Raw genomic sequence first — 25079 nt, forward strand, 5'->3', positions numbered from 1 at the left:
TTTTGAGCTTATGACATTCACTAAAGATCTGCTCTAATAATGAAGTAGAGTTTTACTTCTGGGTGTATAAAATGCCCAGTGGTCCTAACTGTAGATTATACGTGCTAAAGGAGAAAGGGGACAGGATGGGTAAACAAAATTCACAGAGAACCCAAAAAAGCAGGAATGAAAGGAAAACAAACAACTGGTGGAAGGCTCATGGCATTACAAACAGTTCTACTGAGTCCACACATCAAAGTGATGCTGTCATGGGTTAGGCCTCGATGAACAATAAAAATGAGAGAGAGGTGGATTGGGTGGTCTCACCCACCCCTGGCTTCCCTCTGGCCAGACAGAGGAACAAAACGCCCAAGAAGGGGCCTTTCCACCGCATCACTGGGCCACTCTCAGTGGGAAAAGATGGGCCCATGGTTTGGGTCACCCAGGGGCTGTAGGGCTGATCTGAGGTCTCCCTTCCTCTCCCCAGCCTGCCCCAGTCTGCAGGAAGCTCTCCGATGTCTTCTTCCTGGAATACCCCCCGGCTCCTGCAGCTAGTGGTAACGGTCAAGGTGATGGCAACAGGAATCAATAAATCATATTTATGGAGTCCTTATTGCATGCAGAGCTCTGTACTAAGCACTTGGGAGAGAACAATCCAACAGAATTGGATGACACGTTCCCTGTCCACAAGGACCTTACAGTCTAGAGAGGGAGATGGGCATTAAAAGAAATTGCGGATATGTACGTAAGTGCTTTGGGGTTGAGAGTGGCATGAATGAAGGGTAAAAATCCAAGTGCAAGGGTAAGAAGGAGTAGGGGAGAAGGGAGCAAGGGGGGAAGGGAAGGGGAGAGAGAGGGAAGGGGGGGAACCAACATATTTGGAGCAGGGCTGAGGAGGGGTCATGGGCTCTGTCCCTGACCAGTTGGGCTGATGGCAAGGAGAAGGGTGGGCTGAGCTAACTTGAGTTGCACCGTGAACGATGCACTCCTCCAAAAGCACGGCTTCCAGCCCACCTTCCCGGAAATGCCTACTCCCCACTAGTCCTCCTGGAGGCCCCCCACTAGTCCTCCTGGACCCCCACTCTCCCAGCCTCCATCACCACCCTTGCCTCTGCCTCCTCTTCCCTTCCCAGGTCAGCCATGCATGGCAGGGTGAGCACGGCTCAGTGTGTCCAAGTCACTCACACTGGGACGGCCAGTCCTGCACTCATTCTTTTAGTGGCCCCTTGATCCTGGGAGGTCTTTCTCAACCAGTTAGCCTCATTAAAGCCAATAAAACCAGTGCCCTTAATTCAACAACTGACTGTTCAGTTTGGGGATTATCTTTCTAGTCCCTGCCTTTTTAGACTAAGCCCCACTGAGTTTCACAATAAGCACTAACTCCCAACTGATTATGTTTTCACAGAACTGAGTACAGCACTCTGCACACAGCTAAGTGTTTAATAAATACCATTACTACTACTACTACTACTACTACTACTACTACTACTACTACTACTACTACTACTACTACTACTACTACTACTACTACTACTACTACTACTACTACTACTGCTACTGCTACTACTACTACTACTACTACTACTACTACTACTACTACTATCAGAGAAGCAGCGTGGCTCAGTGGAAAGAACCCGGGCTTTGGAATCAGAGGTCATGGGTTCAAATCCCAGCTCCACCAATTGTCAGCTGTGTGACTTTGAACAAGTCACTTCACTTCTCTGGGCCTCAATTACCTCATCTGGAAAATGGGGATTAAGACTGTGGGCACCCTGTGGGACAACCTGATCACCTTGTCACCTCCCCAGCACTTAGAACGGTGCTTTGCACATAGTAAGCGCTTAATAAATGCAATTATTATTATTGCTACTACTACTACCACCATCTCTACCACTGGGCATTTAGTCACTTCATCAGGTCATCCGGGAGCAGCAGGGAAAGTGGTAAAATTGAAATTTGACCAATTTTCTACTTGGCTGTTCGGGTACAAAAACATTTTGTGAAGGAGCAGGTTGAAATTATGGCTAAAATTAGGGTTTAGATGATCCAAAGGTTTCAATCCACTTTGCTAGACCCATCCCCTCGTTATAATTACAGCTACTTTAACTGTCAGCCTCCTCCCCACCAAGTCTTTTGGAGAAGCAGCGTGGCTCAGTGGAAAGAGCCCAGGCTTTGGAGTCAGAGGTCATGGGTTCAAATCCCAGCTCTGCCAACTGTCAGCTGTGTGACTTTGGGCGAGTCACTTCACTTCTCTGTGCCTCAGCTACCTCATCTGGAAAACGGGGATTAAAACTGTGAGCCCCCTGTGGGACAACCTGATCACTTTGTAACCCCCCCAGTGCTTACAACAGTGCTTTGCACATAGTAAGCACTTAACAAATACCATTATTATTATTATTATTTTACCAGAGCGGATAACAAGTGGGAAGTAACACTGATTTTGAATTTCAGCTCCTTTCTCTTGCCACCATCTGACAGAGGATAGGAAGAAGGAGGAGGAGGAAGATGAGAACAAAGAGGACAAGGAGGATGAGGAGGAGAAACAAAGGAAGTTCATGATCCACAGCCCCAGAATCATCAAGGTGGGGGAATGTGTCTACCAACTCCATTGTACTGTACTCTCCCAAGTGCTCTGCACACAGTAAGGGTTCAACAAATACCACTGATGATTGGCTGACTCTATTTTTTCCCTGATTCAAGTATCTGACCCCTGAGACCTCTCAGTCATCTCTCATTTCGGAGACTTCTGTGATGTAGAGAAGCAGTGTGTTTCAGTGGAAAGAGCCTGGGCTTGGGAGTCAGAGGTCATGGGTTCAAATTCCGCCTGGGTTCAAATCCCAGCTCTGCCAATTGTCAGATGTGTGACTTTGGGTAAATCACTTCACTTCTCTGGGCCTAAGTTCCCTCATCTGGAAAATGGGGATGAAGACTGTGAGCCCCCCGTGGGACAACCTGATCACCTTGTCTCCCCCCAGCGCTTAGAACAGTGCTTTGCACATAGTAAGCGCTTAGCAAATACCATCATTATTATTATTATGTAAACTGGTACCTCCCTCCTAACATAATGAACATTTCAAGAAACCTAATTTTCTTTTGAGGGGTCAAGATGCTACGTTTCCCTCCTATTTTTTTCCCTTCTTTTTACCTGATCCCTGCTTGGGAAGTAATGCATAAAACATCCCAGAAGACCTCCTATCACCACACCAAGGGCTGCTTCCCCTAATCCTCTGAAGACACTGTCAACCACGGAACCTGTGACGAGGCAGAATGAGAACATTTCAGACAGAAATATTTCAGACAGAAATATGGGCTTGCCTACCTTTTTCTGGGGTGGCCTTCCAGCAGAAGACCACAAATTTCAAAATTAAGAATGTAATAATAATAATAACAACATTTATGAAGTTCTTTGTATGGGCCAAGCATTCTGCTAAGCACTGGGGTAGATTCAATAAAATCATATTAGACACAACCCTCTCCCACATGGAGCTCTCAGTCTAAGGGGGAGAACAGGTATGTTATCCCCATTTTACAGATGAGGAAACTGAGGCACAGAGAAAGTGACTTGCTCAAGGTCACCCAGCAGAGAAATGACCAGACCAGGGCTAGAATTCAGGTCTCGTGACTTTCAGCCTCATGCAAGTGAAGAATGTAAAATTGGGGGCAAGATTATCACCTTCACCAGGAGCCCTGGGGAACCAGATGGGCCCTGACTCCTCAGCAGCCCCAAATCCCCTGAGGCAGGGGTCCGGGGCTCAGCAATGGAGCAGCAGAGGTGGAGATTCATCTGGGTCACGGAGAGGACCAGGGTGAAAAAGCAACGGCTGGTAAGTAAACACTACCCTCAGAAAATGCCACTTTCTGACATTCAAATTCTGGGAAACCAGCGGTCCTCTTCCATGGTGAATCTCCCATCCCTGGCCAGGGATAACCTACAGCAGATGGTTGAACCCAGAAGCCAGATTCATTCATTCAATCGTATTTATTGAGCGCTTACTGTGTGCAGAGCACTGTATTAAGCACTTGGGAAGTACAAGTTGGCAACATATAGAGAAGGTCCCTACCCAACAGCGGGATCACAGTCTAGAAGGGGGAGAAAGACGTCAAAACAAAACATATTAACAAAATAAAATAAATAGAATAAATATGTACAAATAAAATTAATAAATAGAGTAATAAATATGTACAAACCTATATAAATATATACAGGTGCTGAGGGGAGGGGAAGGAGGTAACGCGGAGGGGATCGGGAGGGGGAGGAGCAGGAGAGGACGGAGGGGGCTCAGTCTGGGAAGGCCTCCTGGAGGAGGTGAGCTCTCAGTAGGGCTTTGAAAGGAGGAAGAGAGCTAGCTTGGCGGGTGTGCAGAGGGAGGGCATTCCAGGCCAGGGGGAGGACGTGGGCCGGGGGTCGATGGCGGGACAGGCGAGAATGAGGCCTAACGGTGAGGAGATTAGCGGCAGAGGAGCGGAGGGTGAGGGCTGGGCTGGAGAAGGAGAGCCCTACCTCCTCCCTTCAAAGCCCTAAGCTGAAAGTGATGTCACTGTGGGCACAGAATGTGTCTATTTATTGTTGTGTTGTACCCTCCCAAGTGCTTAGTAGAGTGCTCTGCACACAGTGAGCGCTCAATAAGTACTATTGAATGAATGAATTGTCATACTGGAGCAGCCATTCTGTGACTCTTTCTTTTTCCAGAGCCGAGATCCAGCCAGTTCCGGTTCGCATCCACCCATGGGCTACATTCACACAAAACTCACAAATGTCCATTTCTCTTTACAATTTTGAAGAACCATGTAAACATATTTTTCAGACTTATTCACCCATCTGCCTTCTCTCCTTCAGTCCCCTATCTCCTGTCCCCTCCTTATTAATCACCACGCTCATAATAATAAAGGTATTATTTGGTATTATATTATTATAAGAGAAGCAGTGTAGCTCAGTGGAAAGAGCATGGGCTCTGGAGTCAGAGGTCATGGGTTCAAATCCTGGCTCTGCCAATTGTCAGCTGTGAGACTTTGGGCAAGCCATTTAACTTCTCTGTGCCTCAGTTCCCTCATCTGTAAAATGGGGATTAAGACTGTGAGCCCCACGTGGGACAATCTGATCACCCTGTAACCTCCCCAGCGCTTAGAACAGTGCTTTGCACATAGTAAATACTTAATAAATGCCATCATTAGTATTATTATTATTTGTTAAGCGCTCACTATGTGTCAAGTCAAGTACTGTTCTAAACAGCTGAAGGGATACAAGTAGATCAGTTCGGACATAGTCCCCTGTTCCACATGGGACTCACGGTCTATGTAGGAGGGAGAACAGGTACTGAATCCTCATTTTACAGCTGAGGAAACTGAAACACAGGGAAGTTAAATGACTTGGCCAAGGTCACACAGCATGCAAGTGATGGCTTTGGCATTAGAATCCAGGTCCACTGTTTCCCAGGACCAGGCTACTGGGTCATGCTACTTCCTATAATAACACTATATGATTATACAATAAAAATGTTAATAATAGCAGTATCTCAATTACAATCTACCAAAACATTATGCTAAATGCTAGGACAGAGAAGCAGTGTGGCTCAGTGGAAAGAGTGCGGGCTTTGGAGTCGGAGGTCATGCGTTTGAATCCTAGCTCCACCACTTAGCTGTGTGACTTTGGGCAAGTCACTTAACTTCTTTGGGCCTCAGTTACCTCATCTATAAAATGATGATTATGACTGTGAGCTCCCTGTGGGACAACCTGATTACCTTGTATCCCCCCAGGGCTTAGAACAGTGTTTGGCACATAGTTAAGTGCTTAATAAATGCCATTATTATTATTATTATTATTATTATTATTATTATTATTATTAGGACGAATACAATACCGCAGGATCAGACATATTCTCTGTCCCACGTGTGAATCACAGTCCAATGGGGATTGTTGTTGTCCTTGTTCTCCCTCCTACTTAGACTATGAGCCCAATGTGGTTCTATCAGCCCGATTAGCTTGTATGTACAATGCTTGGCACATAGTGAGTGCTTAACAAATACCATAATTATTATTATTATTATTTTAGAGCAGTAGTAATTGAATTATGAGGTCAAGTGGAATGACACGAAGAGGAATAACAAGCTTGAGAGGAATTATCTGAAGGCTTTTTCCTTAGGGAAACTCCTCAAAGAGCAGGTTTTCTGCCTCTGCTCCTCAGTGTCCAGTACAGTGCTTTGCCCCCAGAAAGCACCCAATCAGTGCTGCTAATGGCCATGATGACATGCAATCCTTCCTTGCTGCAGGAATAGGGATTCAGTTTCTTAGTTCAGTGCTCAAGTGCTTAGCACAGTGCTCTGCACACAGTAAGCACTCATTAAATATGATTGAATGAATTCCTTCTGATCCTTCCAATCTTGGGATGATAGAAAGTCTACATTTTCCCCAAACAGTCTGGCCCTGACCGATGGATTTCACCTTTAATCCTTTTTGGGGGGGAGGGGAGGGCAGGGAGGTGGGATTCTGGGAGCCATGGGCTACCCTGAGAGGTGTGGAGATTACTAGCGCTTAGAACAGTGCTTTGCACATAGTAAGCGCTTAACAAATACCATCATTACTAAACTAAGTACCTGTAGAAAAGGCCATGCCTAAGCATGTGTTGAAGCCAGTGATGGCCAGAATGTCATCAAAACTGCTAGCGGCAATCAGCAAGGTCGGGATGCCTTTATCAATCCCATAGCCTTGGTCTTGCAGAAACAGCATTGAAGGAACCACAACAGCTGGAGAAACAGCATCTAGAACAAAACTGAACAGACAGAATTTGAAATCCACTGAAAATGACATCACCAAATATGGTTTACGTTTCCCAAGTCGTCCTCCTGACCTCAAATTTGAAAGTATGACACTTTTGGACCATTAACACAGGCAATAATAATAATAATTATTATGGTGCTTGTTAATTGTTCCAGGCACTGTGCTGTACTAAGTGCTGGGGTGTGGATACAAACAAAAAGGGTTGAACACAGTCCCTGTCCCAGGTGGAGCTCACAGTCTGAAACCCCATTTTACAGATGAGGCAACTGAGGCACAGAGAAGTGAAGTGACTTGCCCAAAGTCACACAGCAGGCATGTGGCAGAGCCAGGATTAGAACCCATGACCTTCTTACTCCCAGGCCCTTGCTCCATCCACTATGCCATGCTACTTAATATGATTTATTAATCATATTCCCCTTATGTATTATTGTATTTGTAAGTACTTACTAGATGTCAGGCATTATACTAAACACTGGAATAGGTACACGCTAATCAAGTTGGACACAGTCCATATCCTACAGGTGGCTCACAGTCTTAGGCTCCATTTTACAGATGAAGTAACTGAGGCAACAGAAAGTTAAGTGATTTGGCCAAAGTCACAGGGAAGACAAGTGGCGGAGCCAGAATTAGAACCCAGGTCCTCCTGACTCCCAGACGTGCGCTTTCTCCAGTAAACCATGCTAATTCTCTGGTAATTTCCCTGAAAGTAGTGGTCGCATCTTTCGAAAGACACTACCTCCTCATTGTTGAATCTAATGAATTCTACTCTACTCTGATCTCTCTCCGTCTCTGCAAGGCTCACATTTCCTCTCGCTTTCAAGATATCTCTGCTCAGATATACTGATGACACCTCAAATTTACCATGGCCTCATCTTCCCACCCAAACCCTGCCCTCCCCCGACCTTCATTCATTCACTCAATCATATGCATTGAGCGCTTGCTGTGTGCACAGCACTGTACTAAGCACTTGGGAGAGTATGAAGCAGTGTGGCGCAGTGGAGAGAGCCCGGGTTTGGGAGCCAGAGGTCATGGGTTCGAATCCCAGTTCAGCCACTTGTCAGCTGTGTGACCTTGGGCAAGTCATTTAACTTCTCTTTGCCTCAGTTACCTCATCTGTAAAATGGGGATTAAGACTGGGAGCCCCAGGTGGGACAACATGATCACCTTGTATCCCCCCCAGTGCTTAGAACAGTGCATCACACATATTTAACACTTAACAAATACCACATTATTATTATTATTACAATATAACAATGAACGGACAGGTTCCCTGCCCACAACAAGCTTACAGCCTAGACCAGAGAACATATTATGTGCATTTTATTCTGCCAAAACACTCATTAAACTCAGAGAAGCAGCGTGGCTCAGTGGAAAGAGCACGGGGTTTGGAGTCAGAGGTCATGAGTTCAAACCCTGGCTGCACCACTTAGCCAGCTGTGCGAGTCACTTAACTTCTCTGTGCCTCAGTTACCTTATCTGGAAAATGGGGATTAAGACTGTGAGCCGCCCGTGGGACAACCTGATCACCTTGTAACCCCCCCGGTGCTTAGAACAGTGCTTTGCACATATTAAGTGCTTAACAAATGCCATTATCATTATTATTATTATTATTATTATTATTATTATTATTATTATTAACTGGCTTCAGGAAGCCATCAGGTGATAGGTGGCGGAGACAGGAATGGGAGTGGGAGGAGCTGAGGTGGGGGAAAGCCTGGGCCAGGGAGAGGGAGAGGTGGGAACACTAGTGATAGCCCTGCCTTCCCCCTCTTCCCTGGGCTGGCACATCCGGTCCTCCTTGGGGTGAGCGCCGGGACAGTTGTTGATGCCTGCACAAGCAGTCCGCGCTGGGATAGCAGATTAAATGAGCATTCTGACAGAACATACGGCCCAGGGAAAAGCCGGTAGAAGAGAGATCATCATCATAATCATCAATCGTATTTATTGAGCGCTTACTATGTGCAGAGCACTGTACTAAGCGCTTGGGAAGTACAGATTGGCAACATATAGAGACAATCCCTACCCAACAGTGGGCTCACAGTCTAAAAGGGGGAGACAGAGAACAAAACCAAACATACTAACAAAATAAAATAAATGGGATAGATATGTACAAGTAAAATAAATAAATAAATAAATAGAGTAATAAATGTGTACAAAAATATACATATATACAGGTGCTGTGGGGAAGGGAAGGAGGTAAGATGGGGGGATGGAGAGGGGTCGAGGGGGAAAGGAAGGAAGGGGCTCAGTCTGGGAAGGCCTCCTGGAGGAGGTGAGCTCTCAGTAGGGCCTTGAAGGGAGGAAGAGAGCTAGCTTGGCGGTTGGGTAGAGGGAGGGCATTCCAGGCCCGGGGGATGACGTGGGCCTGGGGTCGATGGCGGGACAGGCAAGAACGAGGTACGGTGAGGAGATTAGCGGTGGAGGAGCAGAGGGTACGGGCTGGGCTGTAGAAGGAGAGAAGGGAGGTGAGGTAGGAGGGGACGAGGTGATGGAGAGCCTTGAAGCCCAGGGTGAGGAGTTTCTGCCTGATGTGCAGATTGATTGGTAGCCACTGGAGATTTTTGAGGAGGGGAGTAATATGCCCAGAGCATTTCTGGACAAAGATAATCCGGGCAGCAGCATGAAGTGTGGATGGAAGTGGAGAGATGTCATTTTACTGTAGATAATACCACCATCCTCCTTGTCTCTAAAGTCTGTAACCTTGGCATGATCATTCATTCATTCAATCGTATTTATTGAGTGCTTACTGTGTGCAGAGCACTGTACTAAGCGCTTGGGAAGTACAACATGGCAACATATAGAGACAGTCCCTACCCAACTACAGGCTCACAGTCTAGAAGGGGGAAGACAGACAACAAAACAAAACAAAACGTACATCAAAACAAAGCATGTCTCATTTCACCCACGTATTCAGTCAAATTCAATCACGTATTCACCAAAATCTGCCAGTTCCACCTTCACGACATTACTCAAATCTGCCCTTTCCTCTCCATCCAAACTCTTACTACCCTGATTCAAGCACTTATCCTATCCCACTCTGACTAGGAGAAGCAGCATGGCTCAATGGAAAGAGCGCGGGCTTTGGAGTCAGAGGTCATGGGTTCAAATCCCGGCTCTGCCAATTGTCAGCTGGGTGACTTTGGGTAAGTCACTTCACTTCTTTGGGCCTCAGTTACCTCATCTGGAAAATGGGGATTGAGATTGTGAGCCCCCCCATGGGACAACCTGATCACTCTGTAACCACCCCAGTGCTTAGAACAGTGCTTTGCACATACTAAGTGCTTAACAAATGCCAATATTATTATTATTATTGCATCTGCCTCCTTGCTGACCTCCCCGCGTCTTGCTTCTCCCTACTGCATACTTCATTCTGCTGCCTGGATCATTGTTCTAAACACACTCTTCGAGAACCTCCAGTGGTTGCCTAACCACCTCCTCATCGAACCGAAACTCCTTCCTGTTGGCTTTAAAGCACTCAATCAGCTTGCCCTCTCTTACCTTACTTCACTGATCTCCGACTATACGCCCTCCTCCAATACCACCTTCCACTATATTCCAATCTCATCTGTCTTACGGCCAACCCTTTTCCCACATCCTCCCTCTGGCCTGAAATTGCCTCCCCTTCTACATTCTCCAGGCCACCACTCTCCCCACATTCAAAGCCACATCTCCTCCCCACCTGGCTGTCTCCAATCAAGCCCTTTTTTCCCTGACTCCCTTTCCTTTCTACATCATCATGCACTTGGGCACTTTCCATTCACCCTTAGCCTCACAGCCTCTGGCACTTATGTGCATATCCTTAATTTATTGATTTATATTAATGTCTGTAACCCTTTCTGGGCAGAGAATGTGTCTACTGACTCTCTTAGACTGTAATTCTTCCAAGCACATAGTCCACTGCACTGGACACACACCAAGTGCTCAATAAATTCCATTGACTGATTGATCCTAATCCTCTTTGACCTCTCGGCTTCTTTGTCACTGTGGTTCACTCCTTTCTCCTGGAAATGCCAGGTAACCTTGGTTTTACCAACACTCTTCTCTCCTTGTTTTCTTCTTAAATCTCTTTGGCCACTCCACTCCAATCTCTTAACTGGCTCTTCCTCTGTCTTTCATCCCCTAGTTCATTCTTCATTCATTCAATCGTATTTATTGAGTGCTTACTGTGTGCAGAGCACTGTACTAAGCGCTTGGGAAGTACAAGTTGGCAACATAACATCCCTAGTTGTGGAAGTCCCTTCAAAGCTCAGCTCTGGGTCCCCTTCTCCTCACTGAGGGGAGCTAACCAGCATCCGTGACTTCAATCACCCCCTTTAAGAAGATGATTCCCCAATCTACTTAGATAGCTCCCACCTAATAATGTAATAATAATAGTTGAGTCATTTGTTAAGTGCTTACTATTTGCCAGGCACTGTACTAAGTTCTGGTGCAGATAATCAGGCCCCACAAGGAGCTCACAGTCCAAGTAGGAGGGAGAACAGGTATTTTGAATCCCCATTTTGCAGATACAACTGAATGAATGAATGAATCTAGCTTTAATTCTATTTGTTCTGATAACTTGACACCTGTCCACATGTTTTGTTTTGTTGTCTGTCTCCCTCTTCTAGACCGTGAGCCCGTTGTTGGGTAGGGACCATCTCTATATGTTGCCAACTTGTTCTTCCCAAGAGCTTAGTACAGTGCTCTGCACACAGTAAGTGCTCAATAAATACGATTGAATGAATGAATGAATCTAGCTTTAATTCTATTTGTTCTGATGACTTGACACCTGTCCACGTGTTTTGTTTTGTTGTATATCTCCACCTTCTAGACTGTGAGCCCACTGTTGGGTAGGGACCGTCTCTATATGTTGGCAACCTGTACTTTCCAAGTACACTGCTCTGCACATAGTAAGCGCTCAATCAATATGATTGAATGAATGAAGGAATGCTCTGCACTCAGTAAGAGCTCAATAAATACCACTGATTGATACTCATTCTCTGATACTTCCCCTAGAGTAATTTACATTAAAGTCTGTCTTCCCTGCTAGACTGTTAGTTCCTTGAGAGCAGGGATGGTGTCTACCAACTCTACTGAATTGCCCTCCCCCGAGCATCTAGTACAGTGCTTTGCAGAAGAACATCCAATATATGTCCAACACCTCCAAATCAATCCCATTTTATCTCACCTCACTAATTTCCAACTACAGCCCAGCAAGCACACCCTGCTCCTCTAGTGCCTATTCCTCACTATGCCCCGATCTTAGCTATCTCACCTCTGACCCCTTTCCCACGTCCTCCCTCTCTATATACTCGCTCCACCTTCCAAGCATTATTAAGGTCACATCTCCTCCAAGAGGCCTTTCGCTATTAAGCTCTCTTTTCCCCGACTTGCTCTTCCCTCCGCATCATCTATGCAGTTGTCTGCACCCTTTGGACGATTGATATTTGCCCCATTCCCAGCCCCACAACACTTATGTACATATCTTTAAATTATATATTATAAATCACTTATTTATATTGATGTCTGTCTCTCCCTCTAGGCTAGAAGCTCATTATGGGCCGGGAACATATCTGTTGTATTGTGCTTTCCCAAGTGTTTAGTACAGTGATTGATTGATTGATTGTTCTGCATTCAGTAAACATACTCTTTCAAGTGCTTAGTTCAGTGCTCTGTACACAGTAAGCATACTTGGGATAATAATAATAATGATGGCATTTATTAAGTGCTTACAATGTGCAAAGCCCTGTTCTAAGCACTGGGGAGGTTACAAGGAGATCAGGTTGTCCCATGGGGGGCTCACAGTCTTAAGCCCCATTTTACAGATGAGGTAACTGAGACACAGAAAAGTGAAGTGACTTGCCCAAAGTCACACAGTTGACTAATTGGTGGAGCCGGTATTTGAACCCATGACCTCTGACTCCAAAGCCCGTGCTCTTTCCACTGAGCCACTCTGCTTTTCCATGATATCTCCATGCTGATCTCCATGGGATGATAACTGGGGGCAGTCATAGGGTTGAGGGGGGATTTTTTTTTTAGGACAGGGGATACATGAGAAGCAGCATGGCTCAGTAGAAAGAGCACGGGCTTTGAAGTCAGAGGTCATGGGTTCAAATCCCAGCTCTGCCAACTGTCAGCTGTGTGACTTTGGGCAAGCCACTTAACTTCTCTGTGCCTCAGTTACCTCATCTGTAAAATGGGGATTAAGACTGTGAGCCCCCTGTGGGACAACCTGATCACCTTGTAACCTCCCCAGCACCTAGAACAGTGCTTTGCACATAGTAAGCGCTTAATAAATGCCACCATTATTATCATCATTATTATTATGAGCATGTTTGAAAGCAATGAGGGGAGAAGCTGTTGGAAAGTGAAGGGTTGAAGATAGCGGTCAGGGAGAGAAGATTGATTGCAAACAGAAAAAGTCAATAAATTACCACTGATTGATTGACTGATTAAGTGGGGGATTTCCCTGAAGTGGCCACAGCTACTGCATAGGAACTCTGACTGCCTTGCAGTCCTACTATTACCAGGAGGAATATAAGAGAGTATTTGTTCCTCTCCCTCCCTTCCAAGAAGCCTGTTTAAATTCTGTGGATGGAATCAGGGCTTCCCCAGATGCACCACTATAACTGGGAGGAAGAAGCAGCATTGGGGTCTCCCAATCATCTTCTGAATTTCATATTTTGAACTGTGGAAGTAGCACGGCCTAGTGGATAGAGCACGGGTCTAATTCTAAGGATCTGGGTTCTAATTCTGACTCCACCACTTGCCTGCTGTGTTACCTTGGGCCAGTCAGTTCTCTTTGCCTCAGTTACCTCATCTGTAAAATGGGGATTCAGACAGTGAGCCCCATATACAGGACAGAGACTGTGTACAACCTGTTTAGCTTGTATCGACCCCAATGATTAGAACAGTGCTTGACACGTAGTAATCGCTTAACAAATGCAATTATTATTATTATTGTTATTGTGAGCTGATACCCCCCTGCCACTTTTTCCCTTGGATAGGGCCTCTCCACAATGGCATTCTTGAGATCAGCCTAGCTGTGTTTTCTTTTTTTAAATGATATTTATTAAGTGCTTACTATGTGCCAGCACTGTACTAAGCTCTGGGGTAGATACAAGCTAATCAGGTTGGACACAGTCCATGTCCGACATGGGGGTCACAGTCTTAATCCCCATTTTACAGATGAGGTAACTAAGGTACAGACAAGTTAAGTGACTTGCCCAAGGTCACACAGCAGACAAGTGGCAGAACCAGAATTAGAACCCAAATTCTGTGACTCCAAAGTCTGTGGTCTTTCTACTATACCCTACTGCTTGAGGGCAACAGCTTGGTTGAGTGAGTGGTGATTTTTGAATCCACTTGTCTTCCAAACTGGGAGAAAACAGTTGCTTGAACACAATCACTGTTAAGCAATAACTCATTAATATTTTGACTAATAGCATTTCAGATCATTTGTAGGGCTATTTCCTTCTGCTTTAATGAAGAATTCCAGAATATAGCATGGTCAAAGAAAGAAGAAGACATTCTCACCCCATCACAAATCCCCACTGCCATGGAAAATGCATAAGGAAGTGGGAAATCACAGCAGCTGAACATGCTTCTGTAAGGCACGGGCCCAAAGACAACCTAAAGCAAATGGCCTTCAGTTTCTTCAAGGCCTGAAAGGAAAAAGAAAACAAGTGCATTGAAATAGCTGTTTGGTGAACTGCAGAGAAAAGCATCAATCTGATCCAGGTTTTTTTTTTTTGTTGCTGTGGGGTTTTTGTTTTGTTTTGTTTTAAAATAAAACAAAGTAGCTTGACTGAGGATGAAGAGGGACAGGATAGAACTAAGCTTCACTGGCCTGATTCTCACATGGTATATATACCTTTAGGTCACACATCCTTTTTGGTGGATATTATCATATTTAGTGAGGAAACTGAAAATTACCTTTTAAAAACAAGGTTTAATTCTTGTTATTTTTGAGGCACAAAAGGGTCTTTGTTCAGGGACTGTGAATCAAATTCCTAGGCACCATTAGCATAATGAACAGAATGCTCACCTGCTGATAGACAATCTTTCTCATCAGCCACTTTTCAAAAATACAATAATTACAAAGTCTAACTTCAACACAATAAAGGAGGAAAAGACAGGTTCCATGGAAGATATAAACCACACAACTAATTACATAATGTGATTCAAACAGATCAGTTTTATATTTTTAAACAAGGCCATCCTGGAAAAGGCCTTCCATTAAAGCGATGCAGTATTTATATAGACATTCATACATTTTGATCAACTTTAAAGACTGATGGTCACAACCCTTCTTTTCTTCCTTTTAATATAAGTATCTTCATAAGTTCTAGACAGACTTCTGAAATGATTATTGTTCAGATGATATAGTGCAATGGCAGAATATCTGCAAGATAGGTATCTTTTTAAAAATAAAAAGATCATTAAAATGGAAGCATTTGTAAATTGCTAAGGATGAGTAAAAGAAACCTCTAATTCTAATGCTACCTCAAGCTATCAGATGACAGAGATATTCCAGACTGTAAAGATAAAAACAATAATAACAGTATTTGTTGAACACTTTCTATGTGCAACGCACTGTACTAAGCACTGGGATTGATATAATGTAAGCGGATTGGACATGGTCTCTTTCCCACATGGGGCTGACAAACTAAGTAAAATGGAGAACAGGTACAGAATCCCTGTTTTACAGCTGAGGAAACACCGTTATTATCATTATTAAGTGCCAAGAAATTAAGTGACTTGCCCAAGATCACGCAGCAGCAAATGGCAGAGATGAAGTTACAACTCAGGTCCTCTGATTCCCAGGCCCAGGCTCTTTCTGCTAGGCTACGAAGCTTCTCGTAAGAGTGGCAATTCATCCTCAATCTATCAATCAATCAGTGGTATTTACTGAGTGCTTATTTTGTGCGGAGCACTGTACTATGTACTTGGGAAAGTACAATGCAATGGAGTTGGTAGATGGTGTTCACTGTTCACAGTGAACTCAGTCTACACGGGTAGCCAGACATTACACGACATTAGGGATGGGGGAATTAAGAGACTATTTATTTACCAATTCTGGGGCTGGGATGGGTATCAAAGTGCTTAAGGGGTACACGGCCAAATTCATTGTCAATGCGGAGGGGGAAATATAAGGTTTGGTCTTTTCATGCCATTGCTGATAGTGAGTTGGGTAGAAATTCTCAGGCTTTAAATGATACAATTATAATTATAATCAAAATTCTTCTTCAACTTTTCTATTACTCTAAGAGGCTTAGGGCCTGTATAACTGTTAATATCTACCTTTGGGTCAAGCCCTAACCCAGCTTGTACCAAGATAATAGTAAGGGCGATATTTCTCAAATATGAAGACCACGTGTGACTGACTCGGACCTGTCGGCTGACGAACGGAATATTTCGAATGAGAAAACCAGCAAGCAGCATCCCTTAAAAGAAAGAAAACAAGCATGCCTTGACTGAGTTGGTTTTTGGAAGAGAAGGTAGAAGAATGAATAAAAATTACTTTCAAAATATTAGGTACTTGGAAAGAGGATAAACTCCATTTGATTGGGAACTGGGCCTTTCATTTACATTCCTTTCATTTCTTAGCACATTGGGATTGCCAATTGATAATAATAATAATGACAATAACAATAATAATAATAATAATAATAATAACTGTGGCACTACAAGCACTGTACTAACGGCAGGAGTATATTCAAGATAATTAGGTCAGACACAATCCCTGTCCCACAGGAAGCTCCCAGTTTATACAATAATAATAATAATGATGGTATTTATTAAGCGCTTACTACATGCCAGGTGCTGTTCTAAGTGCTGGGGTAGATACGGAGCAATTAGTTGGACACAGTCCCTGCCCCACATAGGGCTCAGTTTTAATCCCCATTTTACAGATGAGGGAACTGAGGCCCAGAGAAGTTAGGTGACTTGCCTAAGGTCATATAACAGACAAGTGGCAAACAACAGGTGCTTAATGAATACCATTAATACAGTAGAATGAAGTTTGGAAATTTTCTGTCCAAGATTACCACACCCAATTTTGTTAGTTTTTCTGAATTTTTCAGTTCTATTTACTAGCCTTGAAACCCGACAGTTTAGGTAACTGCTTTCTACTGGATAGATTTCTTTTTTCAGGGTTTAACACGAGGAGCATTGAGTTAGCCATGGCGCTCCAGATTATAAGCTTGTTTATGGGCACGGAATGTGTCTACCAACTCTGTTGTATTGTACTCTCCCAAGTGCTCTGCACACGGTAAGCATTCAGTATATACCACTGATTGATTGAATAATTGACCAAGGCTCTGTACTTGAGGGGATGGCCTTCTGGTCATCTGATAGGAGCTTGTTGGCGAAGAACTTCAATGTGTCTTGCCGAAGACTCCAGGTTTTTCTCTAAGCACAGGGCTACCATCGGTTTGAATTTCTCCAAGGGGAGAAGTCTTGGCTAGAGACGATTTACATACACGTAGTGTAGTTTGATGCATCTGTGAAAATACAATAACAGCTCTTTCCAAAGAACCCTGTTACCCCATATGAGATCGCAGCCCAATGGTAACCTAGTGACTGAAAACTTCAAACTCTAGTCTCAGGCTCAAATCTGTCATCCTGCTTCTGCAAGGAAGATCCGATTGTTATCCAGGTTTTGTATACTCTTCCATAATCTTAATAAAATATCCCGAAATGAAAAGCACTATATAAACAAGAAGGCAGAACGAGAAAAAAAAAACTATTTCAGAAGAAAAGTTAAATGAACTACTTACAAGTGAAGGATATTAAATTACTCTTTGGGAGGTTTCCTTCCAAATTTGTGTTCTGTATTTCCTACTAGCGTTATTCCACTTCAGAAATCTTTGTAATTCAATAATATTAACATCACACTTACCAAGGAGAGGTGGTAATGGAGGCACTGATGGTAATTTAATGAATTCCAAAATTTTACCCCCAAGAATAGCAAAATACAGAAGGAGTAACAGTCCAAATACGTTTCCCCCGGGAAGAGCTTCCTCGCCTGTGATGGACCAGGCTATAGCCCATATCAGAAGGATCATAGTGCCTGAAGTAAGTCAAAAATAGAAATGCCCATAAACATATGATAGTCTACACAATGTACATATCAAAAACTCACATGGGGACCACCCAACCAGACTGTAGGCTCCTTGAAGGCCCCAACTCTTTTGTATTATCTCTCCCAAGCACTTAGTACAGCGTGCACAGTACAAGCGTGGCTCAGTGGAAAGAGCCCGGGCTTCGGAGTCAGAGGTCATGGGTTCAAATCCCGGCACTGCCAACTGTCAGCTGTGTGACTTTGGGCAAGTCACTTAACTTCTCTGGGCCTCAGTTACCTCATCTGTAAAATGGGGATTGTAACTGTGAGCACCCCCCGGGACAACCTGATCACCCTGTAACCTCTCCAGCATTTAGAACAGTGCTTTGCACATAGTAAGCACTTAACAAATGCTATCATCATTATTATTATTAAGTCACTTAACTTCTCTGGGCTTCAGTTACCTCATCTGTAAAATGGGGATTAAAACTGTGAGCCCCTGCCCCGGGACAACCTGATCACCTTGTAACCTCCCCAGTGCTTAGAACAGTGTTTTGCACATAGTAAGCACTTAACAAATGTCATTATTATTATTATTATTATTATTAAGCACACAGGACACTGAACATACAGTAAGTGCTCAATCAATACCACTGATAGATTCCCTGCACAGAGAACTTTCAAGGTCCAAGTACCAACCTTTCCAGTTACCTTAAGAAGTCTGGCTTTTGGATTCTGTGGTCCAAACCCTCTTCCTTCTCCATCACCTTCCTTAGCTTCCATTAATCCCATTTTTTGCTAGCCCTGAGTAAGACTACTTGGGAAAGAGGGAAGAGTCGGCTTCCTTCTTGCTCCCCGAAGCAACTTCTGCACCATTCCCTCTCCCCCATCCCTCTTCCCCTTCCTTTGAAATCCATATCATCCACCTCTACCGCCCATTCCAGACACTACTCACGGTCATCTACCAACCTCCCACCCCACTCCAAGCGCCTCTCACAATTTACTGACTCATTCTGATCCCTTTCTCATATTCCTTCCCTCTTTCACCATCTCTACGTTGATCCCTGGGGGCTTAAATATGGATGTTCCCAACGATCCTTCCACTGTCCACTTCCTCTCACTCCTCAACTCCAATGACCTCCTGTTCCACCCCACAAACCTGTTCTCTTTATCTGTAAGCACTGTACCGCTTCTACCCTCACCAACTCAAGTTCCTCTACCTTTCCAGCCCTGGCCACTCTCCCTCTCAGCAATCTCACATTTCCTCCTGCCTTCAGGACATCTCTACATGGATGACCTATCAACACCACAAACTAAACACCTCCAAAACAGAACTCCTTACCTTCCCACTCAAACCCTGTCCTCTTCTGTCTTTCACATCACTATAAACAACACTACTATCTTCTCTACCTTACAAGCTTATAACCTTAGCATTATCCTCGACTCATCTCTCTCATTCAACTCACACATTCAATCTCTTACCAAAACCTGTTGGTTCTAACTTCACAACATCGCTGAAATCCATCCTTTCCTTTCCATCTAAACTACTATACTGATACTACTACTACTGCTACTACTACTACTACTACTAATTAATAATTATGGAATTTGCTAAGTGCTTACTAAGCACCAAGAACCATTCTAAGCACTAGGGTAGATACAAGGTAATCCAGTTGTCCCACATGGGGCTCACAGTTTTAATCCCCATTTTACAGATGAGGTAACTGAGGCACAGAGAAGTTAAGTGGCTTGCCCAAAGTCATACAGCAGACAAGTGGCGGAGCTGGGATTACAACCCATGTCCTCCGGCTCCCAAGTCTGTGCTCTTTCCATTAGGCCATGCTGCTTCTGATCCAAGCACGAATTCAACAACTGCATCAGCCTCCTTGTTGACTTACTTTTCTCTGTCTCTCCCCATTCCAGATCATACTTCACTCTGTTGCCTGGATCATTATCTTCAAAAACAATGCAATCACATCTCCTCTCGCCTCAAGATTGTTCAGTGGTTGCCCATTCACTTCCCCAAACGGACACTCCTTACTACTGGCTTTAAAGCATTTATTCAGCTTGTCCCCTCCTACCTTAACTCACCAATTTCCTAATACAATCCAGGCTGTATGCTTCGCTTTCCTAACACCAACCACTTACTGTACCCCCAATTTCATCTATCCTGCTGTTGATCCCATGCCCATATCCTCTCCCTGGCCTGTAAGTACCTTCTCCTTCATATAAAACAGACCACCACTCTCCCCACCTTCAAAGCCCTAGTAAAATCACATCTCCCAGAGGTCTTTCCCAACTTGGACTTCCAAAGCGCTTAGTACAGTACTTCGCACACAGTAAGCACTCAATAAATATGATTGAATGAATGAACTAAGCCCTCATTTCCCCTACCCACCTCTCCCCTGTGAATTGCCTATGCACATGGATCTTTGCTCTTTACACACCTGATGTTAACCCCACACTCAATCCAACATATATGAATATATCCAGAGAAGCACCGTGGCCCAGTGGAAAGAGCATGGAATTCCTCAATTCCAACTCTCTCCTTGAACCCCTCCAATCTGGCTTCCATCCCCTACACTCGACCGAAACTGCCCTCTCAAAGGTCACCGATGACCTCCTTCTTGCCAAATCCAATGGCTTCTACTCTATCCTTGAACTCTCAGCTGCCTTTGACACTGTGGATCACCCCCTTCTCCTCAACACGCTATCCAATCTTGGCTTCACAGACTCCGTCCTCTCCTGGGTCTCCTCATCTCTCTGGCTGTTCATTCTCAGTCTCCTTTGTGGGTCCTGCTCCCCCTCCCATCCCCTTACTATAGGGGTTTTTCAAGGGTCAGTTCTTGGTCCCCTTCTGTTCTTTATCTACACTCACTACCTTGGTGAACTCATTCGCTCCCATGGCTTCAACTATCATCTCTACGCTGATGACACCCAAATCTACATCTCTGCCCCTGCTCTCTCTCCCTCCCTTCAGGCTTGTGTCTCTTCCTGCCTTCAGGACATCTCCATCTGGATGTCTGCCCGCCATCTAAAACTCTATACGTCCAAGACTGAACTCCTTATCCTCCCTCCCAAACTCTGCACCCTCCCTGACTTTCCTGTCACTGTTGACGGCACTACCATCCTTCCCATCTCACAAGCCCACAACCTTGGTGTCATCCTCGACTCCGCTCTCTGGTTCACCCCCCAACATCCAATTCGTCACCAAAACCTGCCGGTCTCACCTCCACAACATCGCCAAGATCCATCCTTTCCTCTCCATCCAAACCACTACCTTGCTGGCTCGATCTCTCATCCTATCCCGACTGGATTATTGCATCAGCCTCCTCTCTGACCCCTATCCTCCTGTCTCTCCCCACTTTAGTCTATACTTCACTCTGCTGCCCAGATTATCTTTGTACAGAAACGCTCTGGGCATGTTATTCTCTTCCTCAAAAATCTCCAGTGGCTACCTGTCAACCTACGCATCAGGCAGAAACTCCTCACCCTGGGCTTCAAGGCTGTCCATCACCTCGCCCCCTCCTACCTCACCTCCCATCTCTCCTTCTCCAGCCCAGCCCGCACCCTCCGCTCCTCTGCCGCTAACCTCCTCACTGGGCCTCGTTCTCGCCTGTCCCGCCGTCGACCCCCGGCCCACGTCATCCCCCTGGCCTGGAATGCCCTCCCTCAACACATCTGCCAAGCTAGCCCTCTTCCTTCCCTTCAAAGCCCGAGAGCTCACTTCCTCCAGGAGGCCTTCCTAGACTGAGCCCCCTTTTTCCTCTCCTCCTCCCCATCCCTCCGGCCCTACCTCCTTCCCCTCCCCACAGCACTTGTATATATTTGTACAGATTTATTACTCTATTTTACTTGTACGTTTACTATTCTATTTATTTTGTTAATGATGTGCATTTAGCTTTAATTCTATTTGTTCTGATGATTTTAACACCCATCTACATGTTTTGTTTTGTTGTCTATCTCTCCCTTCTAGACTGTTAGCCCATTGTTGCGTAGGGACCGTCTCTATATGTTGCCAACTTGTACTTCCCAAGCGCTTAGTACAGTGCTCTGCACACAGTAAGTGCTCAATAAGTACGATTGAATGAATGAATGAATGGACGTGGAAGGCAGAGGACCAGAGTTCTAATTCCAGGACCATCACACCTGTTGTGTAGCCTCAGGAAAGTCAACTTTTCTGCACCTCAGTTCCATCATCTGTAAAACAGGGATTCAATACAAGTTCTCCCTCTTTGATTGTGAGCCACGTGTGGGACATAATTATCTTATATCTGCCCCAATGCTTGGAATAGAGTAGGCACTTACCAAATACCACAATTCTTCTTCTTCTTATCCACAATTTATTTTAATGTATGCCTCCCCCTCTAAACTGTAAGCTCCTTTTGGGCAGGGATTGGGTTTATCAACTTTACTGTATTATACTCTCCCAAGTGCTTAGTACAGTGTTTTGTACAAAGTGCTCAATAAATACCATTGATTGATTATCTATTGATTGGGTTTCTGGTACAGGGAGGATGTTAGAAAGTTATGGAAAAGTTAGTAGGGCTGATGAGAAATTCATTTTTAGACATATTTGAGTTTGACATCCTGGCAGAATATCTAAGTAGAGATGTCCTGGAGGCAAGAGGAAATCTGGATTTGAGTAGTGGAGGAAAGTGGCTTATAGCCCCAATTTCTTCTGATTTAGCCCAAGTCTACTCTTCCATTCAGTACCCCAACTCTTATGAAAGATATTATTCCCATCACTGTCATTTATGGAGAACGCACTGTGGACAGAGTACTCAACTAAACATACCCTATAATCAAAGTAAAATTCAAGGGCCCTATCCCTGGAGACTTTACAATCAAATGGGGTGGATCTGAATCCATGGATGGTCCTCCCACTATCCCTTCTCAGCTTCTCTTGGTTGGGATAGGAGCTGAAGAGAGAACTAGGCAAGCAGATATACCCAGAATGTGATAATGGCTAATCTCCCTTTAAACCACAAACTCCTCCAAGCCCTATCTAGTAGCTTCTACTCCCTACAAAGTCCTTTTCAATCCAAAGGGTCTAGCCAAATCAGGCAAGAAAGAGCTAATAATAATAATAATGTTGGTATTTGTTAAGTGCTTACTATGTGCCAAGCACTGTTCTAAGCACTAGGGGGATAGAAGGTAATCAAGGTTGTCCCACGTGGGGCTCACAGTCTTAACCCCCATTTTACAGATGAGGGAAACAACTCGACGGCATAAGACAAGAGCCCAGCGCTTAGAACAGTGCCTGGCACATAGTAAGCACTTAATACCATAGTAATAATAATAATAATTATTATTATTTGCCCAAATGGCTTCAACTACTACCTCTAAGTGGTTGTAATGGTAGCGGTGTTTGGGTGCAGATACTCAAACCTACATCTCCAGCCCTGATCTCTCTCCCTCTCTGCAGTCTCACATTTCCTTTTGCTTTCAAAACATCTCTACCTGGATATCCCCCCATTGCCTCAAACTTAACATGTCTAAAACAGAACTCCTTGTCTTCCCATCCCTTCCCGTCTGACGAGCCCAATAACACTGGCATTAACTTTGAATCCTCTCTCTCGTTCAACCCAAATAGTCTAACCATCACTAAATCCTACAGGTTCGACCTACACGACATCACTAAAATCCGCCCTTTCCTCTCCATCCAACCTGCTACTTTGTTAATCCAATCGCTTATCCCACCCCACCTTGGCTACCTTATCAGCCTCCTTGCTGACCTCCCAGCTTCTTGTCTCTCCCTACTCCAGTCCATACTTCACTCTGCTGTCCAGATCATTTTTCTATAAAAATATTCAGGCCACGTTTCCCCGCTCCTCAAGAAACTCCAGTGGTTGCCCATCCACCTCTGCGTCAAACAGAAACTCCTCACCATTGGCTTTAAAGCACTCAATCACCTTGCCCCCTCTTACCTCATATCACTGCTCTCCTGCTACAGCCCAGACCACACACTTAGCTTCTCTAATGCTAACCTTCTCACTGTACCTCGATCTTGTCTATTTCAACGCTGACCTCTTGCCCACATCCTGCCTCCTCAAATCGCTTAGTACAGTGCTCTGCACACTCTACGCGCTCAATCAATATGACTGACTGACTGAATGAATGAATGAATATCCGACAATTACTCTCCTCATCTTCAAAGCCTTACTGCCCATCTCCTCCAAGAGGCAATCCCTAACTAAGCCCTCCTTTCCTCTTCTCCCACTCCCTTCTGCATCACCTTGCCTTGCTCCTTTTCTTCATCCCCTCTCCCAGCCCCATAACACTTATGTACATATCTGTAAATCATTTATTCATATTAATGTCTGTCTCCCCCTCAAGACTGCATGCTCCTTGTGCGGGCAGGGAATGTGTCCGTTATATTGTTTTTTTGACTCTCCCAAACACTTAGTACAGTGCTCTGAACACAGTAAGCGCTCAATAAATATCACTGATTGGCACATTGTAAGCCCTTAATAAATGCCACAATTATTATAATTATGAAAGAAGGCTGCAGTCAACTCTGCCAAAACACTATATTTGTATGTCCCTCAGTCTAGCCTGGGCAAGAATTCATGTCAAGAATTGGCTCTACCTTGAGAGAAGGGAGCAGCCAGGGGGGTGGGAAAGAGGGGTGGCAGGCTGGTGATCAGTGAAGCGTTGTTATAGTTCTGATCACAGTGACTGGCGATCACTCCAATATAGGTTTGGAGTTCCTGTGAGGAACCAATACTGTCCTGAGGCCAAGGCGGGTAGAGAGGGTGGGGAAAGATGGCCCCATCCTTCCTCCTCTCCCATAGATCACTCCATGTTTTGCATGTTTTCCTTGCCATCCTCTCCTTATTATTTTCATGTCTCCCACCGTGGCTTACCTGTTCTCCTTATTTCCCCAGTATTTTCTTCCCCAGAAATGCACATTGTTTAAGAGAGAAAACTTGTAAGTTTTTTTTTTAACCTGTGAACCTTTCCCTTAATAATGGTGGTGTGTATTTAGTGCTTACTATGTGTCAAGCACTGGGATAGATACTAGATAATCATATCTCAGGGCTCACAGTCTAAGAGGGAGGGAAAGCACATATCAGCCAAGGAAACTGAGTAATAGAGAAGTTATGTGACTTGCCCGAGGTCACATGGCAGTTAAGTGAAGGAGCTGAGACTAGAACTCAGGTCTCCAGGCTCCCAGTCCCACGCTTTTTCAATTAGACCATGCTGCCACTCTTTCCCTCCAATTTTTGTATTTTCTAATCTGACAGTTTACAGATTAGAAATTCCTAGAGGGAAGGG

The 25079-nt window shown here is 44.6% G+C and overlaps 1 protein-coding gene across 1 annotated transcript in view; it reads right to left on the bottom strand.

Annotated features, from left to right (window-relative positions):
- LOC119947677 (sodium/hydrogen exchanger 9B2-like) overlaps positions 1 to 25079 on the bottom strand; it is a 55046-nt gene that overhangs the window by 21706 nt on the left and 8261 nt on the right. Inside the window, 5 exon segments of the mRNA XM_038769280.1 lie at positions 3125 to 3231; positions 6571 to 6746; positions 14270 to 14397; positions 16037 to 16179; positions 17637 to 17807. Coding sequence (XP_038625208.1) covers positions 3125 to 3231; positions 6571 to 6746; positions 14270 to 14397; positions 16037 to 16179; positions 17637 to 17807 — 725 coding nt within the window.

The sequence above is a fragment of the Tachyglossus aculeatus genome, chromosome X5 (genome assembly GCF_015852505.1).
Source record: "Tachyglossus aculeatus isolate mTacAcu1 chromosome X5, mTacAcu1.pri, whole genome shotgun sequence".
Classification (NCBI taxonomy): Eukaryota; Metazoa; Chordata; class Mammalia; order Monotremata; family Tachyglossidae; genus Tachyglossus; species Tachyglossus aculeatus.